The sequence below is a fragment of the Pelobates fuscus genome, chromosome 3 (genome assembly GCF_036172605.1).
Source record: "Pelobates fuscus isolate aPelFus1 chromosome 3, aPelFus1.pri, whole genome shotgun sequence".
Classification (NCBI taxonomy): domain Eukaryota; kingdom Metazoa; phylum Chordata; class Amphibia; order Anura; family Pelobatidae; genus Pelobates; species Pelobates fuscus.
This window is the reverse complement of record NC_086319.1, coordinates 371,729,692-371,754,313: the sequence shown is the minus strand read 5'-3', so window position 1 is coordinate 371,754,313 and position 24,622 is coordinate 371,729,692. Positions and strand designations below refer to the sequence as shown.

Below are 24,622 nucleotides of genomic sequence, written 5' to 3'. Positions count from 1 at the left end.
TATTACAAAGCAAAGTTGGGTAGGCACACGTTTAGAGATAATGACTCCCGTCCAGAGATGATCACACTCCAATAGTAGACTAGTAGAAAAGAGACAGGTCTAAAGTGCAAGCCGGTGTACTCAATGAAGAGTAGCAACATTTTGGCTACTAGCAGAGCTTTTATTGTGTACAATCTTATCAATATAATACCTTAATTTTACTGTTACATATTTACTACAATTTATCTTTTACAAACATTGTATTTCAATTTACGAGAATTCAGATGTTAGTGAATAAGCCTCTTTGCGTGTTGTCGTGTGCAATCAACTCACAGCAAGTCTCTGTCCAATAAATAGACTCTCTGCTTTATGGTGTCATAAAGAACCCACAGACTCATTTGAGAGAATGATATTATTAGAAAGAGGTTGGAGATGATGTATTTATGAGTAAGGTGTTAAAACTATATGACTCATCTAAGAGCAATGTGGTCTAACTATAAATGTGCCACTGTTGCTAACTGGTAAATTATATACTCGAATGCCACCAGAAGCCGAAATTGAAATCCCAGGCTGCGAGTGAAATCTCTCCTTTAACTATTTTCTGTAATCCTATTTTATTTATTTTTTATAAGAAAATATAGCCATGAAAGGCCGTGTAGAATAAGATGCTAACAGTTCTTGAAGCATTGGAAATCTAAAATAACTCAATTGATTTTGTATTGTAAGGACTATTTAGAGCCTCTCTATGTACGCACGTGTGGGACTTTCCATTGTTTGCAATGAACAAATCAAACAAAAGCAATTGAAATAGCTCATCAAAATTAATGCTTTAAGTGGTTACCCCAAATTAAACTAAAAATGCAACTTATAATGACTTATGCAGTCTCCAGTTCATTAGTTGGACCAGGTATGCTTGAGCTGGAACACTTGAAATATCTGAACTGGCTAAGGGTTTGTTGAGTGTCACATTTGACTGCATAATAGAAATATGGCTAAGTCAAAAGAATGGTCTTCAAAGTTAAGAAAAGAGATCATAACCCTTCACAAACAAGGAATAGGATACAAAAAGATAGCGAAGGCACTAGAGTTCCTAGAGACACCGTTGAAAGCATAGTTTGCTAGTTCAAAGTTGAAGGAACAGTGGTTACACTAGCCAGAAGGAGCAGAAAAAGGAAGCTATCCATGCCTGCAACCTTATTTCTAAGAAGGAAGGTTTTGATAAATCCTCCCGTGACTGCAGAAGATCTGCAGCAAGACTTTGTGGCAATGTGTACAGCAAGGCATGTACCAAACGCAGAAGGTTTCCATGCCAGAACTCAAAGATGCACACCACTACCGACGCCAAAGCACAAGAAAAGTCATTTCCAATATGCTCAATATCATAAAGATAAGCCACAGAAGTTTTGGGATTCTGTTCTGTTGAGCGATAAAACAAAACTGAAACTTTTTGGCCCAATGCAGCAGTATGTATGGAGGAAGAAGAATGAAGCATATGCTGAAAAGACCACTCTGTCTACAGTTAAGCATGGTGGTGGCTCGGTGATACTCTCAGCCTACTTTGCATCCTCTAACACTGGAAACCTTCAGAGTGTGGAAGGCAAGACAAATTCATTGAAGTATCAGGAAATCCTGGGAGAAATCATCATGCCTTCTGAGAAAGCAAAAACTTTGCCATCATTGGACCTTCCAACAAGACAAGCAGACCTCAAATCCCTACATGGCTAGGTTGCAGAAGAAGTCCTGGGAAATTATACAGTGTCCATCATAGTCACCTGACATGAACCCCATATAAAATCTGTGATGGGATTTGAAAAAGGTGGTTTTGCTCTTGAGCAGTGGCCTAAGATTCCTCAGGAATGCTGCTAGAAGCTGGTGTCTGACTATACATCTCATTTGCAGCAGGTCATAACTGCGAAAGGGTGCTCTACTAAGTCCTAAATATGCTCGCCATGAAGGGGTTGAATAATTTTGAGACTGGAGAAGTTATTAAAAGTTTAATTTAGTTACATTTGGGGAAACCACTTAAAACATTCGTGTTGAGCTACTTCATTTGCTTATTTAAAAAAAAACAAACATATAATTTTATCTTATTTCAAGAATATATGTATAACATCAAACATGTATACACTTCTCTTCAGAAAATATGTATTTACACATCTCTATGACAAAATACTTTTAGGGCATCGAGATATACATAGTCTAATTAAATTTTCTTGTGCAAGGAGTTGACAATCTTGCATACAATGCCACAACAGCTCGCGTATGCATTACTTCAGTAACAATGATATGACATGAGTTAGTAGTGCACATTTTTAAATTATAAAACAATGGACATTACGTTAGTAAGCAAAACAATACACGTGTTAAATGTGTCAGGTTGGAGTGTACTGGCAGCTTAGTAAGACACACAAATAAAATTTTAAGAAAATACATGTTAGGTCTACATACAAGCTGACGATGCTACAACAGCATAATACAAGCCTATTAAAACAAGGTATTTCACATAAATGGCATTTAGTTTTGGCACATTTTGTTTTTATATGAGAATAAACAAGATTGGTATGTACGTCTAGTTGTAAGTCACCAGGGTGGCAAACAGCAACATTAGCATGCATAACATGGTGGGTCTCATGTGAGTAACTATGTTGTAACTTAATGTGGTGTGTGTTCTGACAGCATGGCTAGCCTGGGTAACTCTATACCGGGAAGTAGAGCAGTAAATACAAGCTGAAAACTTGTGAAAACCTTTAAGCCTAGAGGGTCTAATAACAGGCAAGTATCATTGCTAAGGGATGGTAGCATGCGTGGAAGCTGGACACCGGCATGTCGGTTTATACTGAGTAAGTGCTAGCCCTACTAAGCATATCAAGCAGTGATACATATATGGTAACAGGCTTATCTGGCAGATAAAACAGATTAGCTAAATCATTCGTGTCGCTGGGTATTTATCGGTTAATAATATTGCTAACTGTTGACCCGTGATAGTCTCTCAGGGTATAGTGATGCTGTCGGCGTAGGGAGGTTTGCTCCAGTGACTCTCTGCGTGGGTTGTAAGTCCCAGGGTAGGTCGCTTGGCTTAGAGTCTCTGGATGTGCCAGGTGGGTCAGCCGATGCCCCTTCTGGAGGCTAGGTTGCCAGGTGCTGCAGGTGAGTACCTCTTTCCTGTGTCTTGAAGCAGCTGCCTGTTCGGCCTCTGCGGTGATTCGGACCCGTCCTGCTCCTGTTGTGGCCCCTTTCCTGCTCGGCAGTCAGTACGAGGCGGTAGTTGGCTCCAGCGGCTCTCACCGGCATTTCTCTTTATCGCCCTCCTCTGCCGGTTGTTTGTGCGGCGCCTGGAGGGTGCTAATGGTAGTTTTCGCCACCCCAATCGGCGCCGCCTCTTTTGCCCCCTCAGTAGCTTCAGTGGGGGATGAGGAAGCTTGTGAGTGCTCTTTCGTGCGGGATTCATGCCTGTGGGCTTGTGGAGTTGGTCGAGCCTCAGCCGCTCCCAGAAGGCTTCACATATTTTGTTGAATGTTGCCAAAAAGGTCAGAGCAGGGCTCGCATGCTTCTCGGTGCTGTGTTCCAGCGCCATTTTGGTCCGCGGATTTTGGTGAGGTGCACTCAGGACAGTCCCAGACGCAGGTAAGTGGTTGCCGGGATAACCCTCACCGGCAGGGGGGGGAAAGAAGGGCAGTCCGCTTTGAGTCCAGCTGGGGCTGAGGGATCGGCCGTTTCTCCCAGACCCGCGCAGCCAGGTCGCTGTTAGGCTGCGTTAATATCTCTGTGAGTCGTCCTGCGGGATTTACCTCGCGGACCGTCAGATGGATGAGCATTAGAGGTTTTAAAGCCGGCAAAATGGTCTGTTTCGTCAGGATTACTCCCGGAGCTCTGATATTGTGCGACCGTCGCCATGTTGGGCAAGCCCCGCCCCCCGGGGCTTATTAATTTTGATGAGATAATATGGGTTTTAGGTAAAGGCACAGTGATCGTGTCGTAGAGATAAGAAGTAATAGGGACTCAGGTCAGTTGGGGGTTTAAACTATTATAATACACTCAATAACCCCTGAGCGATCAGGAGGTGGTGGTGGGTTGGCGGTTACAATGCCCTATTATCAGGACATATCAAGAGGTATGCAGGCAACTAGAGTCAACAGTGTTAAAGTAAAAACCTAAGCGATACTCTAAAATAAACCTGAGCGATACTCTAAAATAATAAAAAAAAAAAACTAACATAATTAACAAATGGGACTAGTTAAGGAGTCAGTCCGTCACAGCGTGGCACTGAAGGGGTGCTCTGGTTTGATTGCTTCTTGCAGGGCCAGCTTGTCACGAAGAAGTGGGAAGCGCACCAGAACATCTCGGGAAACACCAGCCGATGACGTGTTTGACTTGACAAGTCGGAAGCAGCTTTCTACCTGAATACCCTTTCCACAGCGTTGTGGCAGTACAGTAGCCAATAGTCGTAGTAGAAACTGAGGCAGTTCATATTTGGTAACGGATTCAGCGATGCTCCTGATTTTGAGGTCATTGCGTGCGTCATCCAGGGTATCCAGTCTAACCTGCATGGTTTTGTGGGATCCCTAGAGTTCTTGTAATAACTCGTTGGTGTCTGTTTGCGTTTGTGCAATGGAGGAGATGTTGTCCTTGTTAGCCTATACTCTGGCTGTCACTCCTGTTATAACCTTTACGGATTATATCCAGATCAGCATTGAAGAAGGCTCTTATGTTTGTCATCAGAGCTTTGATATCCCCCTTTGTAGCTGGGGCTGTTAGGTCTTCCCCTTGTTGTGGGGTGAGTATGCTCTCAGCACGAGGTATGTCATCAGGTGCATCGAGGAGTTCTTCCTCTGAGGAGGAATAATGTGGGTCCGGTTGCGACGCCATTTTGAGTCTAGGCTGCAGCTTTAGCAGGTCAGCGATATCGGGGGAGTCGTCCCCTGTGAGGGTTTTAAGCTTTTTAGCCTTCTTCCCCATTGAGAGCCGAGGTGCTGATCCCGATCTCGGGAGGAATCAGGGTAGGTAAATGCCACAAATTTGCTGTATACAGTGCCAACCGCGGGAGCTTTGCCAACATGCGTCTGCACCCTTCAACGTTGAAGCCACGCCCCCACAGCATTTGCTTTTGTTTGATTTGTTCATGGCAAACAGCTGAAAGTCTGTACATTTTGACAATAAACTTGTTTATATACAAGCAGGGAAGAGTGTATTAAGAATGGCATATCTGGGTATATAATACCCCTGCGCCATCTCTGATATTTTCTTTGATGTTTTCCAATTCCCCTTACCACTTGTGTCATTTCACCCCACTCCCCTTAGTATGTAAGCTCGTCCGAGCAGGGCCCTCAGCACCTTCTATAACTGCAAGTCCAACTTCTCTTGTTGCAACTATTTCTTTATGAGTTCACCTAATGTACAGCGCTGCAGAACTTGTTGACGATTGATAAATAATAATAAAAGTCCCTCGAAAGTGTAGTCCAAGTGTATTGTTAAATGTTCCTGTGTGAAGCAAGTGGAAGGCCTTTTTGCCCGTGCTTTCTATGGATGTCCACTTGGGTAGTTCTCTTTGGCCAGCTTCCAAAGTCTTCCAAGACTTCCAAGCCCAACCAGATTTCTTGTATGTCAAGCAAACATGCCTTTCTTCCAGACGCATGTGATCAGTGAAATACATTATGCAACTTAAGGGAGCAGGTGTTCAAACAGGTAAGTATAAGGAGTATTTTAATGCATTATGCAATAAGTGACGACGTTTCAATTTCTCTGAACCTTTGTCAAACTATGTCGTAAGTTGGTGTTGCAAGTATCATTTCTCTTTTATTTGTGACCAGCTTGATACTACTAACTGATGAGGTGCCAATGAGTTGCAAAACTTTTAATGAACTGATGTAAAGCAATTAGAAACAACACTGCAAGGTTTTGTGTTTCATACTATGTTAAATTCAAGTCAAATTTCAAATCATACTCGTTTTATTTCTTCGAGAAAAATCTGATTATGTATCCATGTGTGTTTTGATTTATTATGCATTTTTTTTTCTTTTGCTTACCTGTTGATGAAATATTGGATGGGTTTAAAAGAAACTGTAAAATAGGGCAAAGCTTAAAACCTGAGTAGAAATGTATTTAACTTATACAAGGATAAAAAGAACCATTCTAGTCCAATACCTAGAAACATAGACACATAGAAACCTAGAATGTGATGGCAGATGAGAACCATTCGGCCCATCTAGTCTGCCCAGTTTTCTAAATACTTTCATTAGTCCCTGGCCTTATCTTATAGTTAGGATAGCCTTATGCCTATCCCACACATGCTTAAACCTAACCCATTCAAGAGTGATAAAAATAGTTTGTGGTCAGGGACTAAGGTTGTGCTTGCCCTACCTACCTAAGGCTTATTTCCTCATGGGAAATCCGGCCGTGGATACATTTCTGGATTGTTTACAGTCTCAGTCACCTCCATAGAATATTAGAAAAGAGAAAAATTGTATGTGTTCCTTTACACATGTTTAGATGTGATTTATTGATTTGGTGGTCACTATAGAGAAAGAGGCATTATTAGGTGTTTTTAGGCCTTTGGAGTTTCTGTGGTTGTGTTAGGGCTATCGATATCTGCTCAGCTTTTATGGCTATTTGAGATGACTGAAATAAAAATAGCAAATGTTGTGTATAATCCCACAGCAAATCATGCATTGAGCAGCATTGCAACCGGGCCAAACTGAAGGGCCAGATTACACCACACTGAGAGAAGAGCTTAGTAAGCGAAACAAACTTCTCGTATTATTAAATATATATATATATATATAAAAAAACATGTTGAAAAGCAGCTGTGTCCGAGACTCCGGAAATTTTAAAATGCAAAAAAATGTATCCAGACCATTAACACCATACCAGCACAGCTGGGAATAAATCATTTTATCACACCAAAACAGGTGCTAAATTGCTACATATTTTGAGCTGTTCTTTATCCATGGTTTCCATGGTGATTGCTACATGCTCCTGTAATACTTTGCTTTACAACTGCACCTGTTGTTGCCTTTATCAACCTCCCCGTTTACTCTCACTGATATCCATAAAAAAAATATTAATTTCCTCCTATATGCACGTCTGAATTTACATTTTCTCTCCGTTGCTCTTTTGAGAAGATTTCTAAACAAATGTTGTTATACTAGAAGAACTTAATCTGTTCTATATCTCTATACCTTATTTATATACATATGTTTTATAGGTGAAAAGATCCACAGAATGTATTCACATATTTGCAGAATTGGCTTTGTGACAGACTTTCTCATGCTCGGATGATTCGCCATACCTTCATGTGAATCAGAGCAGGATTAATCATAAAAAGAGTATAGGCAACCGCGTAAGGACCAGGGGTAGTTAGTCGGGATCCCAGAACCATGAATTTGCTTGGCCGTATTAACCATCATACGTGAATAAAGAATGGGGGGAGCGGAACTGGTAACCCCCCTAGTGCCACATGGGGGTCGTAATCCTTCTTTGATGTGAATCCTTGAGAAGCTCGTCTGCACCTACTCCATGAGGTGGCACAGCTGCTGGGGCATGACATGGTTGCTATGCCTAACAAAAGAGAGATGAATGAATAAATTAATAATCTAACGAATAAGTATCATATCGATACAAAATATATAAAGCAGATTACTATGTTGCTATAATTTGCCATTGTTTATGGGGGTCACTGGCAATAAGTTTCTTTTTTATCTCTACTGGTAATTGTATGTTTCCAATCATCTGAATAAACCGTGTATTTTTTTATTTTTTATTATTTTTTTATATTGAGTCTCTGGAGCAGCCACATTTTTGTACATAACTGCTGTGCTTCCTAAAAAACAAAAAAAACACATTTTTAAATAAATATATTTGTTTTAATTTTTTCAAAGAAGACAGTTAATTTTGGATCAACGTTTTCAATAAAGACATGAACAAAACGATTTAATCAGTTTAATCAGGTTCTCCTGGTTTATTATAAGTTTATATTATAAGTCAATGTGATATGCAAAGATATAGATTCTTAAGGACTTACAAATCTCCCACCATTAAGATTTTTTTTAAAGGAAATTTAATGAGATAGAAAACTTATTGAAAAACTAGTACTTTTTCTAAATAGTGAAAATTAGGCAAGTCCCATAAAAGTCCCCTGCCTTTTGGTTTCATATTATGATCATTTTCTACTTATATTTAAAAGAAGAAAAACGACCACAACAAGAGGACATAGTCTTAAATTAGAAGGGCAAAGGTTTAAAAATAATATCAGGAAGTTTGACTTTACTGAGAGGGTAGTGGATGCATGGAATAGCCTTCCAGCTGAAGTGGTAGAGGTTAACACAGTAAAGGAGTTTAAGCATGCGTAGAATAGGCATAAGGCTATCCTAACTATAAGATAAGGCCAGGGACTAATGAAAGTATTTAGAAAATTGGGCAGACTAGATGGGCCGAATGGTTCTTATCTGCCGTCACATTCTATGTTTCTTTGTTTCTACTTGGATACATGTGTGAACCGAGGTTTCTTTCTTCCCAAAACTTGATTATTATTCTTTTTACTTTTTTTTTTGCCTTGGAAAGGTACTGGCTAGTTATTCCCAATGGACAGGCTGATGACGAATAATAATTGTGTTAAACAACTTTCTCATCAAATGATCGTTTTAATCTATGACATGAAAACATTATCCCCTGTAGAAATCTACTCATACTACTTTAGATATCAATGTTTTTGTTGTTATTGACACCTTTTCTATCTTGTTCATATTGTTGAAAAGAAGAGAAAAAGTAATTTTTATCTGAAGGATCGTGTGCGACGCTATGACATCAAACCAGAACAAAACATCGATCGTGTATATAGTTTTCAGTTCAGAGATGTTTAAAAAAACAATTACGGCAATTTACAGATTTTTTTCGACATTCTTCACTCAGTCATTTGTTTGTTTATAGCTAAGAACAAGCACAAAAGAGGAATATGGACAAAAATAAAAAAGTCCACATATAAACAATCAGGAACCAAAGAAAGAAAGGGAAAGGGGTGCTTGTGGGGGGGGGGGGGGGGGGGGGTAGAGGTTAAAAAAATAAAGGATTGTAAAAGAGAAGAAAAGGATAACGGTGCTAAAAAGAATAAGAGGGTCAATGCCCCATGTGACACAACCAAGGTCACCAACTGAGCTACAAGGAAAGCCTCTAATCGTTAGGCCTCTCAAGTATGAAAACACCTCCCCAGAATCAGTTAGTTTAGCTTGTCTAGCAAGGGGTGCCAAGTCTCCAGGCACTTAGCAGATCAGTCCAATAAAGCAGCAGTAAGCTCCTCCATAACTCTAATTTCTTCAACCCGCTCTAACTATTGCTGTAATGTTGCCGCAATTCTCTGAGATGAGAGATTTTTAATAGACAATATCTTTAAACTATTAGAAATCATGTGAAATGTGTTGTCGTGGAATTCTTTGAACAGTTTACAAAATGTGAACTTAGAAGCACGTGTTGTTTTGTGACGAGAAGTGACTCGTAAAATCCTGAAGTGGGATTTTGTAAGTTAAATTGTATTTTGTGTTGTTACGATGTCATATAGGTTCATATGCTTTGCTCCTCTCATTGCCCTTCCTGCCTTATTGTGAACCAGAGAGGAGATGTGACACATTAGTGCAATACATTCTAAAATATCAATGTAATATCTGTATGATGTCCATTTCACAGCTCTAAAAAGTCACACGTTCACCACAAGAATGTTTACGTTCACACAGAAACCATTGCAGTCTGTCACATCGTCTTCAGAATTTACATTGAGTAACTGCACATTCACACTGAGAATCGTCTGTTAATTACCCAGACTTACCCATTCACACTAAGAATACTCTATTATTGTCCCTGACTTGCCCATTCACACTGAGAATCCTCTGTTAATTACCCTGACTTACTCATTCACACTAAGAATACTCTATTATTGTCCCTGACTTGCCCCGTCACTCTGAGAATCTGCTGTTAATTACCCTGACTTACCCATTCACACTGGGAATCCTCTGTCGTGCTCTCTGACTTGCCCATTCACACTATGAATACTCTGTCATGCTCCCTGGTTTGCCCATTCACACTGAGAATATGCTTATCATGCTCCCTGGTTTGCCCATTCACACTGAGAATATGCTTATCATGCTCCCTGGTTTGCCCATTCACACCGGGAATCCTCTGTTAATTTCCCTGATTTACCCATTCACGCTAAGAATACTTTGTCATTCTCTCCGGCTTGCCAATTCACACTGAGAACATAAGAATCTTCATCTGAACTGGCAAATCTATAAATTTTGCCCTAATAAAGGTAGTCTCTCCTTGTTTGCCATGATAAATGTCCCATTCACCCTTGGTATGTGCTCCTGTCACCCGAAGAATCTGTCTATTCGGCTTACTAACCTCCAAGTCACCACAATAACCTGAGAAACAACCCATTATCCTTTATGCGCAGGTAGCGTGGCCGAGCAGTCTAAGGCGCTGGATTAAGGCTCCAGTCTCTTTGGGGGCGTGGGTGTGAATCCCACTCCTGCCATAGGCATAAGGCTTTCCTAATTATAAGATAAGGCTAGGGACTAATGAAAGTATTTAGAAAATTGGGCAGACTAGATGGGCCGAATGGTTCTTATCTGCCGTTACATTCTATGTTATTATTTGACATTTTACCTTCGTAGAACATGTCCAAGCAGCCTGAGATCCTGAATACAGGTTTATGTTCTATGTCCTTTTGGACACTGAGTTGGTATACAATAAGACCTTAGATTACCGTGCCCTTATTCCAGTGTATGCTCCCCATAGAGAAGTAGACTTAGTTTGTACAATGCCCACCAGATCATGTCCTGCTAAGAGCAACAGGTTGGCTTTATGGCCTTCTTCTTCTTTTTAGTTTTTAGCAAACATTTGGCTGTACACTAATGTGGTGCCCCCTGAATGCACTCTGTCAGATCATCTTCAGGTGACTCCAGTAGGCTGTGAGGAAATGCAGTCGCAGGCTACCAGATATAGCAAAAAAAAAACTACATGAGCTACACATGAGCATACGGACAGCTGCCTGCTAAAAAAGAAAAGTTGGTCATAAGCCACCTGCTCCTTTAGCTGTGACAGAAGGACATGATGTGACCTGGGCCACAGTAGATAATAAACCAGAAACTTGTAATTAGGGAAGAAGGTGGGAGTGAATGGACATCCAGTGGCAAGCTCCCATTGCATATTTCTTCTCTGAATGCAAAGTTAATATAAGATTGTAGATTGCTGCAACGTTCCATGCATTTACTATGCACTTTGCGAGTGATCATGTGATCTGCTTCTGCAGAATTACAGTATGTGTCCATGTCAAGACACAGTTATATAATCAAAAAAGGTAAAGGGTATTCAGCGCCAAGTAATAACTGGAACAGTCCAAATGGCAGCTAAATCACCGGAGCTGGGGTCCCTCGTCCCGTCCACAAACCGATGAAAGAGTGGTGCAGTGCCTAAAGTGTCCTTAAAAATATATATATAAAAGCAGGAAAAAAAAGGGAAAATGTATAGTGTAGATATCACTGTCCAAATAAATAGAACAAAACAAAAGAAATACCCTCACAATTTCCTGGAGCTAAAATTGTAACTCCAACTTGAACGCCTGGGCGGAACAATCCCCGCCTATGGATATAGTGTTGTTCTTGGTGGTTGCAGTCACTCAAATGGTGGAAACATCAGCAGCTCTGAGGATATGGGCTTAGGATATTATAGTGCCCACTTGTAAGTATAGATGATGGTCTTTTCCCTCCAGAAATATAGGAGAAAAGGGAAAAAGAAAAAACAAAATAGTGTGTATCGTAAGGAACAGAATACAATAAAAGTGGTGAGAAATGTACTCTCATTTGATGGGGCAGATGTGGACTGCTCTATCCCTCAGGCTTGGGTGGTACAATCCCCACCATGGATACGGTAGTTCAAGCAAAATAGCAGCAAAGGTTGGTCCAATAAAAAAGTACTTTTATTTAAAAGTAATTAATATAAAAATATATAAAACAAGAAAGAATACACTCAAAGGGAGGTAGATAATAATAAATACACTTAACACATTTCACCTGGCAAGAGGCTTTCTCAAAAGTGTTTCTTTGTATTTATTTATTATTATTATCTACCTCTCTTTGAGTTTAGTTTGAGTTTGAGTTTATCAGTTGTCTTTCATTATGTCAGAATTAAAGTTAGCCTTTTGCTTTCTCACGGTGGAATTACCAGAGCCTTAAAACGAGTCTAGCATTCCTTGATGAGTAAAGTTCTAGACCCAAATTATTGATGAAATGTGGTAAATTGTTCAGTTTTCCCTCTGTATGTCCGTGTTATGCGATGTCTTTGTGAATTTTGGAACTCGATTTTATAAGATTTCCAAATGATTCACTATTGTTAGAAAAAAAATCAAACTGTGGCGGGGCATAATTGTCAACATGGACGCTCACACTTTGCCGTAGCTTCATCGTTATTGGCTTATATCGACGCTTTCTCAAGTCTACTTACTTTGACAGTGCCTCTCTGATTGCAGGAGCATCACTATTCAAGTGCCTGGTACACCTAGGTACACTCTATTGTCCAGTAACATGGTTGATTGAGAAGTAGCCATGGAGAGCAGCCTAGTCCGACTGGCTCTATGGTCTGTAGAGGTGGCTGATCTCCTGGCTTTAAGCGGGTTGGACACTAAGATGCTCTACTGGGACGGCGTGGGATATCTCGGCCTCTACTGGGAAAGCCTCATGTGAAGCTGAAGCATCTACACAGCCACTCTTCTGTATGGACAGTCCATGTGGCTGACCTAAGATGGTGTTGCAGAGTCCCGCAGTGGTGGAGTTGCAATGCAGCTTGGAAGCAGAATTCAATGCAGCTTTTAAAGCCATATGCAAGATCTTTTGGCTCAGGATTATACAGCGAAACCATTAACACAGGTAGTATCTCTGACATCTGCTTTCCCTCTGGGTTGGGAACCCAGATAGGTGTTATCCCTGTCTGTCGTCCACATCCTCGAAGCAGGACTCTCTCGAGAACTTGACCCTTTTTACTCTCTAGAGGCCTAAAATTCCCAAACTGCAGTATTGGCTGATGGAGTCGAATTTTACCTGTTATTTTATTTTAGTGGTTTCCTGGGGGAATAATCTTGCATGATTCGTTGCTGTCTCTTATTTTTACCTGTTTTTTTTTCATTTTATTTTTCTTGCTTAGCATTAGAATCTTACTCTAACATCATATCAAAGTACCATGTATCACTCATGTTTAATCTAATGTCAAGCTAATAGACCATGTTCCCCAATTTAAACAATATTTTTTGCACTCATTTACTCGTAATTTAGTAGCATGCATGGTTTATGAGCCTAACTCACCCTGACCATTCCTACTCAGCTTTTAATAGCCCAGGAAACCTACAGTCACTCTTAGTTAAGCTATCAATCTCTACTATTAAGGCACCGTTAATGTTTTCTCTTGAATACCAATGTTACAGCTTTCTCTTTTGATATACCAAACAATATGTCTGTATGGAACAAGCTATCTCGTGCTCATATCACTTGCTTGAATTAATAACATGCTATCTCAATTTTACTGATTTATCTTGTTACCATTAACCCTAAAATAAGGTTTTATTATCTCGTGTACTGACAATCTATATGCTACCAACTGCATTTAAACTTACCTTCTCTTTAAAGTTCAACTTGCATATCTGCTTGTTTGTTTTTTTTCACACTTTCTCGCACAATATTCTGTCTCGCATATAGAGCTTTGTAGACTATTTGCTCTTTGCCTGTATCAGATGACAACGTTTAATCCTACTGTTTTCTAGATTGTTAATCTTGAGAAATTATTGTAAAAAGTGCAGTATTCCCTACATATCCCATCTCTCCCTATTGCTACTCTGTATTCAATGTTGTTTTATCTGCCCTACTCTGCACAAATAATGTCCAAAAAAATAGAAAAAATAAAATCCAAATGATTTATCTACTACATTCACCCTTATAGTCTGGGATTTTTATTTTTTTTAGATAATCCATTTGGAAAACTTTTGTTTTTCTAACAGTATCGAATAATTTGGAAATCTTTTCAAATCAAATCCCAAAGCCTCAATTTAACATTGTTGGATCACCTTTTCAAACGATTTAATGCATTCATTTGTTTTTAATTAATTCTTCAAAATTGTAGATTATGCTAGCTTTAGTGTGCCTATAATCTTAATTTTATTAATGACAGGAGGCGAGTATTTGCTTAAGTCTCTCTTTACTAGAACTCCACAGCAGCACAGAAAAACAACCAATCAGAAAAAAGTTAGGTACTATAAAACTCCCATCCCCATGCATCATTTCCTCTTTCAAGCTGCGACAAAATAGAATAAAAGGCAGAGAACATCATGGGGAAGAAACGAAGTCCTAGATACGATGTATATAACGATGTCCACCATCCAAGTGTAACCGTCGAACTAGATCGTGTAGATGGACTGTAAACTGAAACGAGATAAAAAACAGAATCGAACAGGTTGATTATCCAATGAAATGTACTCAGAATAAACATGTAGGTACCCAATGTAGCAACCAAAATTAACCTAATATGTAAATATCCCAACCCTATTATGGAAAAAAACACAGACATAAGGAACAAGCGACAGGTAGCGGAGACAACAAACAGAGTTGCATACTTACCTGATAATCTAAACTATAACATTAAACAAGGGAGGGACAAGAATGGGTGGGAAATACTCGCCTCCTGTCATTAATAAAATTAAGATTATAGGTACACTAAAGCTAGCATAATCTACAATTTTATAACATGACAGGAGGCTTCGTATTTGCTGTTTCAAAGCTCAGTTCACCAATCCAACGCTGTTTGTATCGCTGGTATTTATTCCAGGAAGTATAAGAGTAATCCTAGTTGGACATTCCAAATACGATAAAGGACAGCCGACGGGTCCAAGAAGATGCCAACCGACGAAGTATCTCAAATACGGAAAAAGGCACCCTCCGTCGGTAAACCCATTGTACGTGGTGTAGCAACCTGTTTCCTAGAAGTCGGTCCATGAGCTGGCAAGCTGACCTATTAGCCACATTCCTGTAGTTGTATAACTTCAAAATCCGATCTATGACTTAGGGTCGCGAGAAGAAAACTGACACCAAGTCTCAACTCATGACCCGTAAGGCGGCTCCACCGATCGTGCCAGGGCCATTCGGCGATGCGGCCTTGCAGGGAGATCTCCAATCTCAAGGAATGCACCGAAGACCACCACCAAATCGCAATAGAAACCGAGGGGGATCTTTCGTACCTTCCTGTCCTACCCGGTGGGATGTCTCATCCGAGCATAAATTCATAACGCGCACAATGAGAGTGTGTCCAAACCAGCCGTATACTAAGTGATTCCAATAGTCCAAACGGACTGCGTAAACTTCGGACGCCGTAGAGAAAAAGGCTCCAAAAGACGTCCGTTCAGGGTTCCGAACTGAACTTGAGTGGAGGAACGGTGGTCGACTATTCTGGGAATAGGGAATCCCAGAAATCTTCAAAGGAATGGGAAGTGCAAACAGGAACGCAGATTTCCATCCTGAAATGCCCTCGTCGAAGAGTGAAAGATGTCTGTGTAGGAGTCGGGGTATACCAGGTACCACCATAAGGTCTCGTAGGTCTCCTCGACGATAGTTGAAAAGTAGGGTAGCGCAAATCCAACAAAATGGCTCCCCTGAGGAATAACTAGAGTATAGACGGCGGGTCCTCCATCTCCGAACCCCGATCACCAGGTATCCGTTTCGAGGAGGCGGGGCAGTCCTGCCATCTTATCCCCAGATCTGAGGACCGGGGAGCTCAAGACAAAACGGGGTTTTCCGGTCCTACCATGTGAACCATACGTACGGCTTTTTACCTTCCGGGCGGGTAATAGGCCCTCCTTAGTCCTGGTACCCGAGCAAGGTAGAGCCCGTTTGCTCCATGAAGGTCCCCGTATCTCCTGTCACCTAAATATGGGAGAAACTGTCTGAGCAGTTGTTCACAATGGTCTGGATATCCAAAAACAGAAAGCAATCCTCTGTTTTTTATGGTGTAGAATATACCCAAATCTGCATTCACATAAAACCTGAGTTCCATCCGATAGCCGTACCATCTCCAGGAATGTGTATAAATAAGTGGGAGTCACCCCTCGTTATACCACTGTGAGAATATCCCTCCATCACAGGAGATAGACTAGAGGGATCCAGTCTACCTATGGATATCTTGCATGACCAGGCAGTCCACTATATCGAAATCAGTAGCACGGACGTCAGAACTACTTGAATGCAGGAGGGACGCCCCTCCATGTAGTCATCGATGTCTTGCACAGGTACAAGTCTGTGTGATGAACAAATGGATGGCACCGTAGAGCGTTGAGTGTATGAGAGAGCCGCGCTCCCTACTAATGTGATCAAATATCGTGCTAACGTCCGGCTGATAGCCTGAGCGGGCCGCACCCGTAAATAACCAAACAGTAGAGTCTGCATCCGTGACCGTTCCTCTCTATGAGAATGCTTCCTCCAAACATGACCCCTGTATCCAGCTCAGTCTCTGGCTGAGGTTGAGGGCGGGCTGCGCCCACTAATAACAAATCAGTGTCCGGTAACGTATCTGAGAGGGGCGTAAATACACTAAGATACCAAATATAAATCCCAATAAATCCAAATAAAACCCAAAGCCACCAACTAGAAGCAGGAGGCAGTGGTACTCTGACCTGTACTAATGCGGAGCAGCAAAGAAAGAGGAAATGATGCATGGGGAGGGGAGTTTTATAGTACCTAACTTTTTTCTGATTGGTTGTTTTTCTGTGCTGCTGTGGAGTTCTAGTAAAGAGAGACTTAAGCAAATACGAAGCCTCCTGTCATGTTATAAAATTCTAAATAATTATATATATATATATATTTATTATATATATAAATGTATCAATATATATATATATAAAAAAAATATTACAAAATGAAAGTATTTTCAGTGATATAAAATCATTTTAAAAGTTTATCCAAAAATATTAAATAATTTGGAAAGCTTATGCAACAATATTAAATTGAGGCCATAATTAGCTAAACAGCATTTATTTATCCATTTGTACTAACGCTTATCTGCTTATCTCCTGTACATGTTGCTTATCCGCTTCTAGCAGCCGCTACAGCTCCAGCCGTTACTCTCATTATACATCTGGAAGGTAATGCTTTATACACTGTGTTCTCCATCGACACCGAGTATAACACAGTATTTTACATTCTATAAAACCTATTCGTCTGTCCAGCTAAGCTAACTATATACAGGCTTTTCACAGAACCTTAACTTCTCAGTAAGCCTCCACTAACCCATTCTAAAGCAGTGAATCATGGGAAATTAATAAACAACTAAGGTTTCGAGGTTTACCATCACAGCCCAAGAGGTAGCTTCAAACTTGGATCGTTTTTAGAGCATTTGTGTCTGTCTACCTCACAGTTCAGTCACAATACTTGACATCTCCACATATAGTGTTTGGATTCTGTAGCGGGACCCCTGGGAACCCGGCTGGTTACCCCCGCTATAGAATAATTAAGTGACCCATCTCCCCAGTAACCGGACGACACACAGTTCCAGGGGTACAACAACAACTTTATTGGCCACACTCGACTTTATACTTTTCCCCATGCAAGGGGTGGATGACACACAAAGACAATTTCCCCTCCTAGAGTCTCCCAGGGCACAAACCACAAATGGTCGCCATCGAGGGTTGTCGCGCACAGAGGCTTCCCTTGCGGTTTGTGGTTTTCACACCTCGTTAGCTAGGTGCAAAAATTCTAACGAGGTGTGAACGTTCAAAACAAACATTCTAAATGGGGATAGGTATCGAGGTGGTCCCCGTTCGGGAGGCAAACAGAACTCGTATGGGTACTCCCAAATGGGCAGGCAAAACATCCGAATACACAAAGTTATATGGGGAAAACACGGGGTATCACACAGCAATTCACTGACAGTTAGTAGTCCTGCCACACATTCTTTCTCATATTCCTATATAGCTGTGCTTGCTGTTATATCACTTTTGGAATAGAATTGGTTTTTTTTATCTTTTCTTATCTGTGTGGAAGGGTGGGGAGATAAAGGCAGAGGCAATATAGTGTTAGGAATGCAGTTTTGTATTCTTAACACTACCGTGTTTTTTTTAAACTACTTTAAACTCAGCAAGACCATTGGTATTTATGACAACACACCAGTATGGATTTTAGAAGTGTATGGGTTTTATAAAGTAAGATTCTAAATCCATCACAAACTATCTAACATTGTATCACTGAGCAACTTTTTGAGACCTATCACGTTTGTATTTAATATGCACTGATCACTACTTTTCACGATTCACCATTAATGAATTGTCATGCATGTTTCCACATATTGTACTATATTATAGAGTCATTTTTATTACATTTGTTTTAGTGTGTGTGTTTAATTCATTCTGCAAATTTATGAATTGTTATTGATTTTCAATATATTGATTTTAAATATTGTTGTTTTTTTTTCACCATGGAAAAATATCTAAACATATGTAGAATAAAATTAAAATGAACCAGACCGTTTTAGAAATTAATTAATTTTATAATTATATATCCATTGGTCTGTCGTAGATTTAAATTAGTTAACACAACCAAAAGTAGCAACCAAACTAAAGAAAATTGCGACTGAAGTAAATATTTGGGATAAAATAACCAGAGTGGTCTGAGTAACTATTAGAGGAAATTTGGGTGAAATGTTGGCTATCAATTATGGACAATTTGGGTCAGATGAGAAACAAAGATTTTTAAGTAAAACTGTAAAAAAAAGAACCAGAACCATTTTAATTTGAATTGTGATAATAGTTTAAGAGACAAATAATAGTAACATAATATCACCAAAAACTATTTAAAATTATTTGTCTCTTTACCATTTCTGATAGTCCTATGCTATATTCACATATATTGTAACTAGGCTTGTGTACAGTGAAAAAATATGGTTCAACCAAAACAACTCCTCCTAAAAATGTTTGCGTCAGTCGGTTTGGAATACCTCCATCTGGCTTTTCAGTTCAGACAGATTTTGTCTGTGTGATCATTTTAGGAAAAACTACAGCCCAGGTGCTCAGTAAATAGGTGGGGTGCGCGGTGCTAGGACCTGCTCCTTCATGTTAGGCCCGCCCCTCATAAGTGGTGCTAGTGGCAGATAAGGCATGGCCTAATGGAAGGGGAAGGAGCTACCTGAGGCGCAGAACCTAGCACTGCACATCACACCGACCCACAGAGCAACTGGGAGGTCTGCACTTTGGGAGAAACAATTCAGATGAAACAAAAGGGAGCAGAATTTTGTCAAACACTGTACTGCAAAATGTATGCAAATTATAAATATGATTTTTATAGTCACATTTTCCCTGCCATTTAATAGAAAACTATGTATTTATCTATTTTATTTTTATTAAATATATAATAAATATATAAAGGAAATGGACACAGAGAAACTTTTTATTTGGGTCATGATTCAGAGTTTATGGCGCACCCCCAAAAAAAGAGATAATTGATGGGAAAAAAGATAATTTGTGGCTGAGGGCCAACCAATAAATGTTGATTTGGATTCGTCCATGTGGTGAATATAGATTTTTTTAAATGTTCCTCTTTTTTCCCTCTACTGGGCACTTCTCACATAATCTGTGAAGAAAATCAACATTTAGTGACTGTCCCCTTAACATCAATTATCTCTGTATTTGGCGTCAAAAACTCAGAATCACGAAACAAATGAAACTGTTCATCCATTGTCTGTTTTGTTTATGCTGTTAATCCCTGTTTGTGTTACTATCCCTTAATATATAGTAGTATAAATTGTGGAGCCACTGGCAGGGGTAATGAGAGGGATTTGTTTCACACACTATATGACTCGTATCATTTGAACATTCTGCTAATTAAAATGTGAATATACCGTGTACTCACATATTTTAATGTAAATCATGGATTCATTGATTGGCTGTCCTTTCATTTCCGTGATCTGAATTGAAGTAAGAATATTGTAAACTGTTGCACATATTTTATATGAAATGGGAGCTGGTCCCTGGCTTGTGATCCAGACATCTCCTCCATTCTCCCCTGCAACAGGGATCATCTAGGACTTTCCTGGAATTTTTTAATGTAAGGTCTTCTTCCCACTGGACTGGTAGGTGTCATCCTCTCTGCCAGTCCTTCTGCCGGACGGGAATTTTCACCTCTGCCTACTCCTACTTCTCTGCAAGTATTGAAGTAGTGACCCCCCTGCCAAGGCATCTCCGAAAGCCACCCAGATGCTTTTGGCTCACAGGCCAAGCTAATTAAAATCTCTAGTTAAAAAGTCTGCAGACTCTGTTGCAACTCCTTGTCCCAGCAAGTTGTAGACCCTAACTCAATGTCCTGCAAACAAGTCCATAGAAACCTAAACTGGGGACATGGAGGACAATTTGGCTGTACACAAAGCATGATTCAATACATGCCTGCTTTGGTATTTATACTGCTCTTCATACTGTGTTGCTGTCAAAGTAAATAAAGAGATTGTACATTGTGGTAACATTCTGACAGTGGAGTGATGTATGTTGGCTAACCCTGCTCCGAGCTAATGTATTGTGCTTGGCAGATACAAGATAACTCGAATAACAAAATAATTTCCAAACAAAATATTTAATAACTGTTAGATAATGCCAGACACATTAGAGTAACAGTTGTTAATTGGTGGGTCTAAGCTTCACATTGCTGCACTCTGTGTTCGTTGCCTTAGAAACCACACTTACCAGGTTAATTATCCTGTTTTTCCAGGACCACATTCTGCAGCATCATCTCTCAGCTGACTGAGGAGACCCAGCCATGTTTTGAGACAACCTTGAAAGCCAGGGCTGTGTCTGAGGGATGTGACGCTAAGTTTATCTGCTTGGTTACAGGTAAGGGAAGAGAGATAACGGACAACTTGTTGTTATGGAGCTTAGAGTTTTATCACTGTAGTTTAATTGATCAAAAATAGCATATACTATAGAGATGTATAATAGATTAGCTGATCATTGTGTGCTTTTTTTCTCTCATTGCAGATGCTCAACGTTTCTTCACATTGTGTTAATTCAGAATATTATGTGCACCCATTTGCCCCAAAATTCTATTTATATAGCATATTCACAAATTAACTTCTTATTTAGTCAGATGTAAGATAATTACTTAATTCATCAAGGAAAAGCATTTTAACAGAGAACTTAAACTGGGTTGTAAGATCGTAGACTTGATATTCTTTACAGATGTAGATATTTTACTAGAGTATTAAAATTATCAGTCACCTCTGGCCTTGATTTAATATTTTTGGATATTATTTAATATTATGATGTTTTTTTTTTTTAAATGTGTTGAAATAGTTGTTTATATATATTTTGATATTTTAATATTTTGAAAAATACATTTTAAAAGTTGATCCAAAAATATCAATGCTTTGGTCTGTAGGTTGGGTCTTTCAATAATAGCAACTTTGGGTCCTTGGTAGGTATCCAACATTGCAAGAAAGTGATACAAAGCTGAGCTGTTAAATAGATACTTAGAGCTGGAGGTTTAAACATGGAATGACATGGTTGGGTTGAACGGACACTAGGAATCATTTAACATTATCAACTGGTGTGTTTTGAAGAATGGTGAAATTGATCAATTGGTACATTCTGGAAATAGCTCTTGACTAACAGTACTTCATTAAGATTTATGAAAATGTTGGTGGACACTCCACATCACATTTGGAGAATGATTTATAAAATAGAATGGGAAAATACCATGCACTGCTCCAAAGAGAAGAAATTGTGTGGTCCTCAACCCAGGAAAACATTTAATGGACTTGAATTCTAGGAATGGAAGAGAACTTGAAAAAGACTTGGTATGACATCCTTGAATAATACTCTAAATATTATAGAGTCTTGGCATGACAAGGACTTAAACAAAGACTTTGTCATGTGAATGCCGTGTTATATACATTCGCAGTATTACGGCAAGGACAACCCAGGGCGAAAAGGACAACATTTGTTACTTGGAGAAGGATGATTTTACCTTGGAAATGCTAAAGAACAAGGACTTGGGCACAGACTTTACAAACATGTAGTCAGGACTCTTCAGTTCAAAATAGCACTAGACAGATTTCGCAGTAGAAGTAGCAGTCAAGATATATATAAAAGATTAATTCCGTATCACCCACTGGTTTGGTGTCTTTAGTCAACAAGTATTTGACAAGATATTTTCCAAGGCTTCACAATGGGTCATACGTTTGGAACAAGAAAAGAACTGGATGTGAATGAATCATCGCTAAATTGGATCAGGAAATTGGTAACCAAGGTAATCAAGGTTGTTTCAGGAAATTAGGAATGTTTTTGTACGTGGCAATGACGGTAAACCACAACATCACGGATCATGGACCTTATTCAGCAATCTGGAACTTCAAGATCATATATTTCAAAGACATTCTGTAAAGAGCACTCTGACGTTTTATAGCGAGGGCTTTTGATATTGTTAGACCTTTCTCTTATGCCAAGTGCTAACAATAAATTCCAGAAAACAATGATAGTCAAGCCTCGATCTCTAAAGTGTCATCTAGATAATATGCTTACACATATGGTTTAAAAATAAAAAAAACTCAATTTCATTTTCATTCAGCACACCAGCTAGTGGATTGAATTACTATTCACAGCTTAATTACTGACCTTCTAAGTGGGTGGTATCCAAATTAATTGTACATATGCATCTTACTCTTTGAATAATCCATGCAGTGGATCCTTAAAAGCCTGGAGGCTGGATGATAGCTTTTCTTCGTGCGTCTTAGCCATATATAAATACAGCGATAAACCTCATTTCCAGCCAGTGCTGTTATGGAAGGGGAGATCACACAACACTGATAATATTTGGCACTGGTGTAATTATCCTGCATAACGTGCAGCTGTTTCTTGTAACAGAAAACTGATCCTCCAGTGAGAAGTCCAAGAGATAAGCTCTTTCTGATGTAGGAGAACACATCCCTGATGCACTTGTTCTTCGTGACTATACAAAGTTAATACATGGGCAAATGTATGCTGTGTTCTGTGTGTTCATTATTTTATAGGGAAATATATATGCATATGTTCCCAGTTGTGACATTATCATGAACATACTGGACACAGATTTAACATGAAGTAATTCAATTAGGACTCTAAGGACAGAGATACTCAGACATAGAATGAGATTCAACGATGGGTTGCTGTAGATGAGATACATATAAAGCTGTTGTTTGAACAGTTTAGATTTGTTTAATAAAATGTGCTCAATGAATGTAGCCATGGAGCTAGGTATGCCAATTCTATAGATAAAGAATAATTAATCTGCAAGAAATTCTAGTTCCCAACAACATTTAATTTTCCAAAACCATTCAGCTCTCTTTTGGAATCTTTGGATGAACATTTTGCTTTTGTCTAAGTCAGATCTATGTAATGTATGTAACCTTCCAGGTAATTTTACATACATGCAGGTGGATTTTTTTTTTTTTTTTAATTGTGTAAAAATACCGGGTAATGTTGTGCATAACAGTGTAATTCTTTAACAGGTCACTGTATGTTTGTCTTCGTTGTGAATGTTAGTGAGTGCACATTGCTGTTAAGGGTTTGATTTGTACTTTAATATTGGTTTATTGTGCTATGTTTGTCTACTCAGGTTAGGGATATAGTTATATTTCAGCATGATGGGTAAACACTAAGTTTGAGTAACAGGGTTTTTGTAAGGGTTAGGATTTAGACCAGGGATATATATTTGTTTTTTTTTTAGAAGTGACATGGCATGGAAGCTCTTAGTCACTGATGGAGTCTATTCTTAGTCCTCATGTACAAGGGGTTAGAAGGCTTTCTTGATCTCTTTTCTTGTGTCTTGGCCTGGCATACCAGCAGTCCTTTACTTCTACACTATGATCAATTTAAATTCTGGTGTTTCTAACTGAGTGTTCGGCTTAAATAGTGTGTCCGCCAATTAATGCTCTTTCCTAGGGCATTGATGAATGTTTTGTTGTATTTACCCAAATATTTGAAAACAGGCTGACTTTTTTTCCTAGCATGTGCAAACATTCACGTGTTAATAATACTGCTTTGTGGTCAGAGAATCTGATGAAACAGCCTCCAATGCCTAAAACCCACACTCTATGAGCAGACAAGGCTAATATAACAAGGAGAGGGAAGGTAATACTCACTGCACTTTCCTTTAATCCCTTTGTGATTATGGGAATGAAAGGTCAATAGGAATATGTAAAATACTCATCTAGGGGGTTCCTGACCATTTATTTTCATATAATTATAGTAAAAAAGAGGACCAAGAGATTTCCAGTCATTGGCCCTCAAGTAACATCCCAAATCCCATATTTTACCTCTAAATAGAATGTGTCCAAACTCCATGCTCAAACAGATCCTTACATAGCAAATGCAATGCATAAATATCCTTCCAGGAACATGTCACACATGGCGTGGCCCTCTTCTTTTTATATCATATTATATTTAAAACCCTCTCCAATGAAAAATGGAATGGTCCTTTACCAGTTGTAGACAGGTGGTGGATAGATTAAGGAGTTTCTCAGTTCTGAACATGCAGAGTTCTAGAATCACCAGAGCCCATGTTGAGGCCTGTTAATATACTATGCATACACATTCTTGGGTTTACAACAAATTTAA

The 24,622-nt window shown here is 39.4% G+C and overlaps 1 protein-coding gene across 2 annotated transcripts in view; it reads left to right on the top strand.

Moving 5' to 3' along the window:
* Nucleotides 1–24,622, top strand: part of ALPK3 (alpha kinase 3) — a 121,735-nt gene that overhangs the window by 17,312 nt on the left and 79,801 nt on the right. Inside the window, exons 3-4 of one of the 2 annotated variants that reach the window (XM_063449426.1) lie at nt 17,090–17,134; nt 20,742–20,863. In XM_063449426.1, coding sequence (XP_063305496.1) covers nt 17,090–17,134; nt 20,742–20,863 — 167 coding nt within the window. The remainder of the gene's footprint in view (nt 1–17,089; nt 17,135–20,741; nt 20,864–24,622) is intronic. The other variant, XM_063449427.1, reaches the window with a different exon arrangement.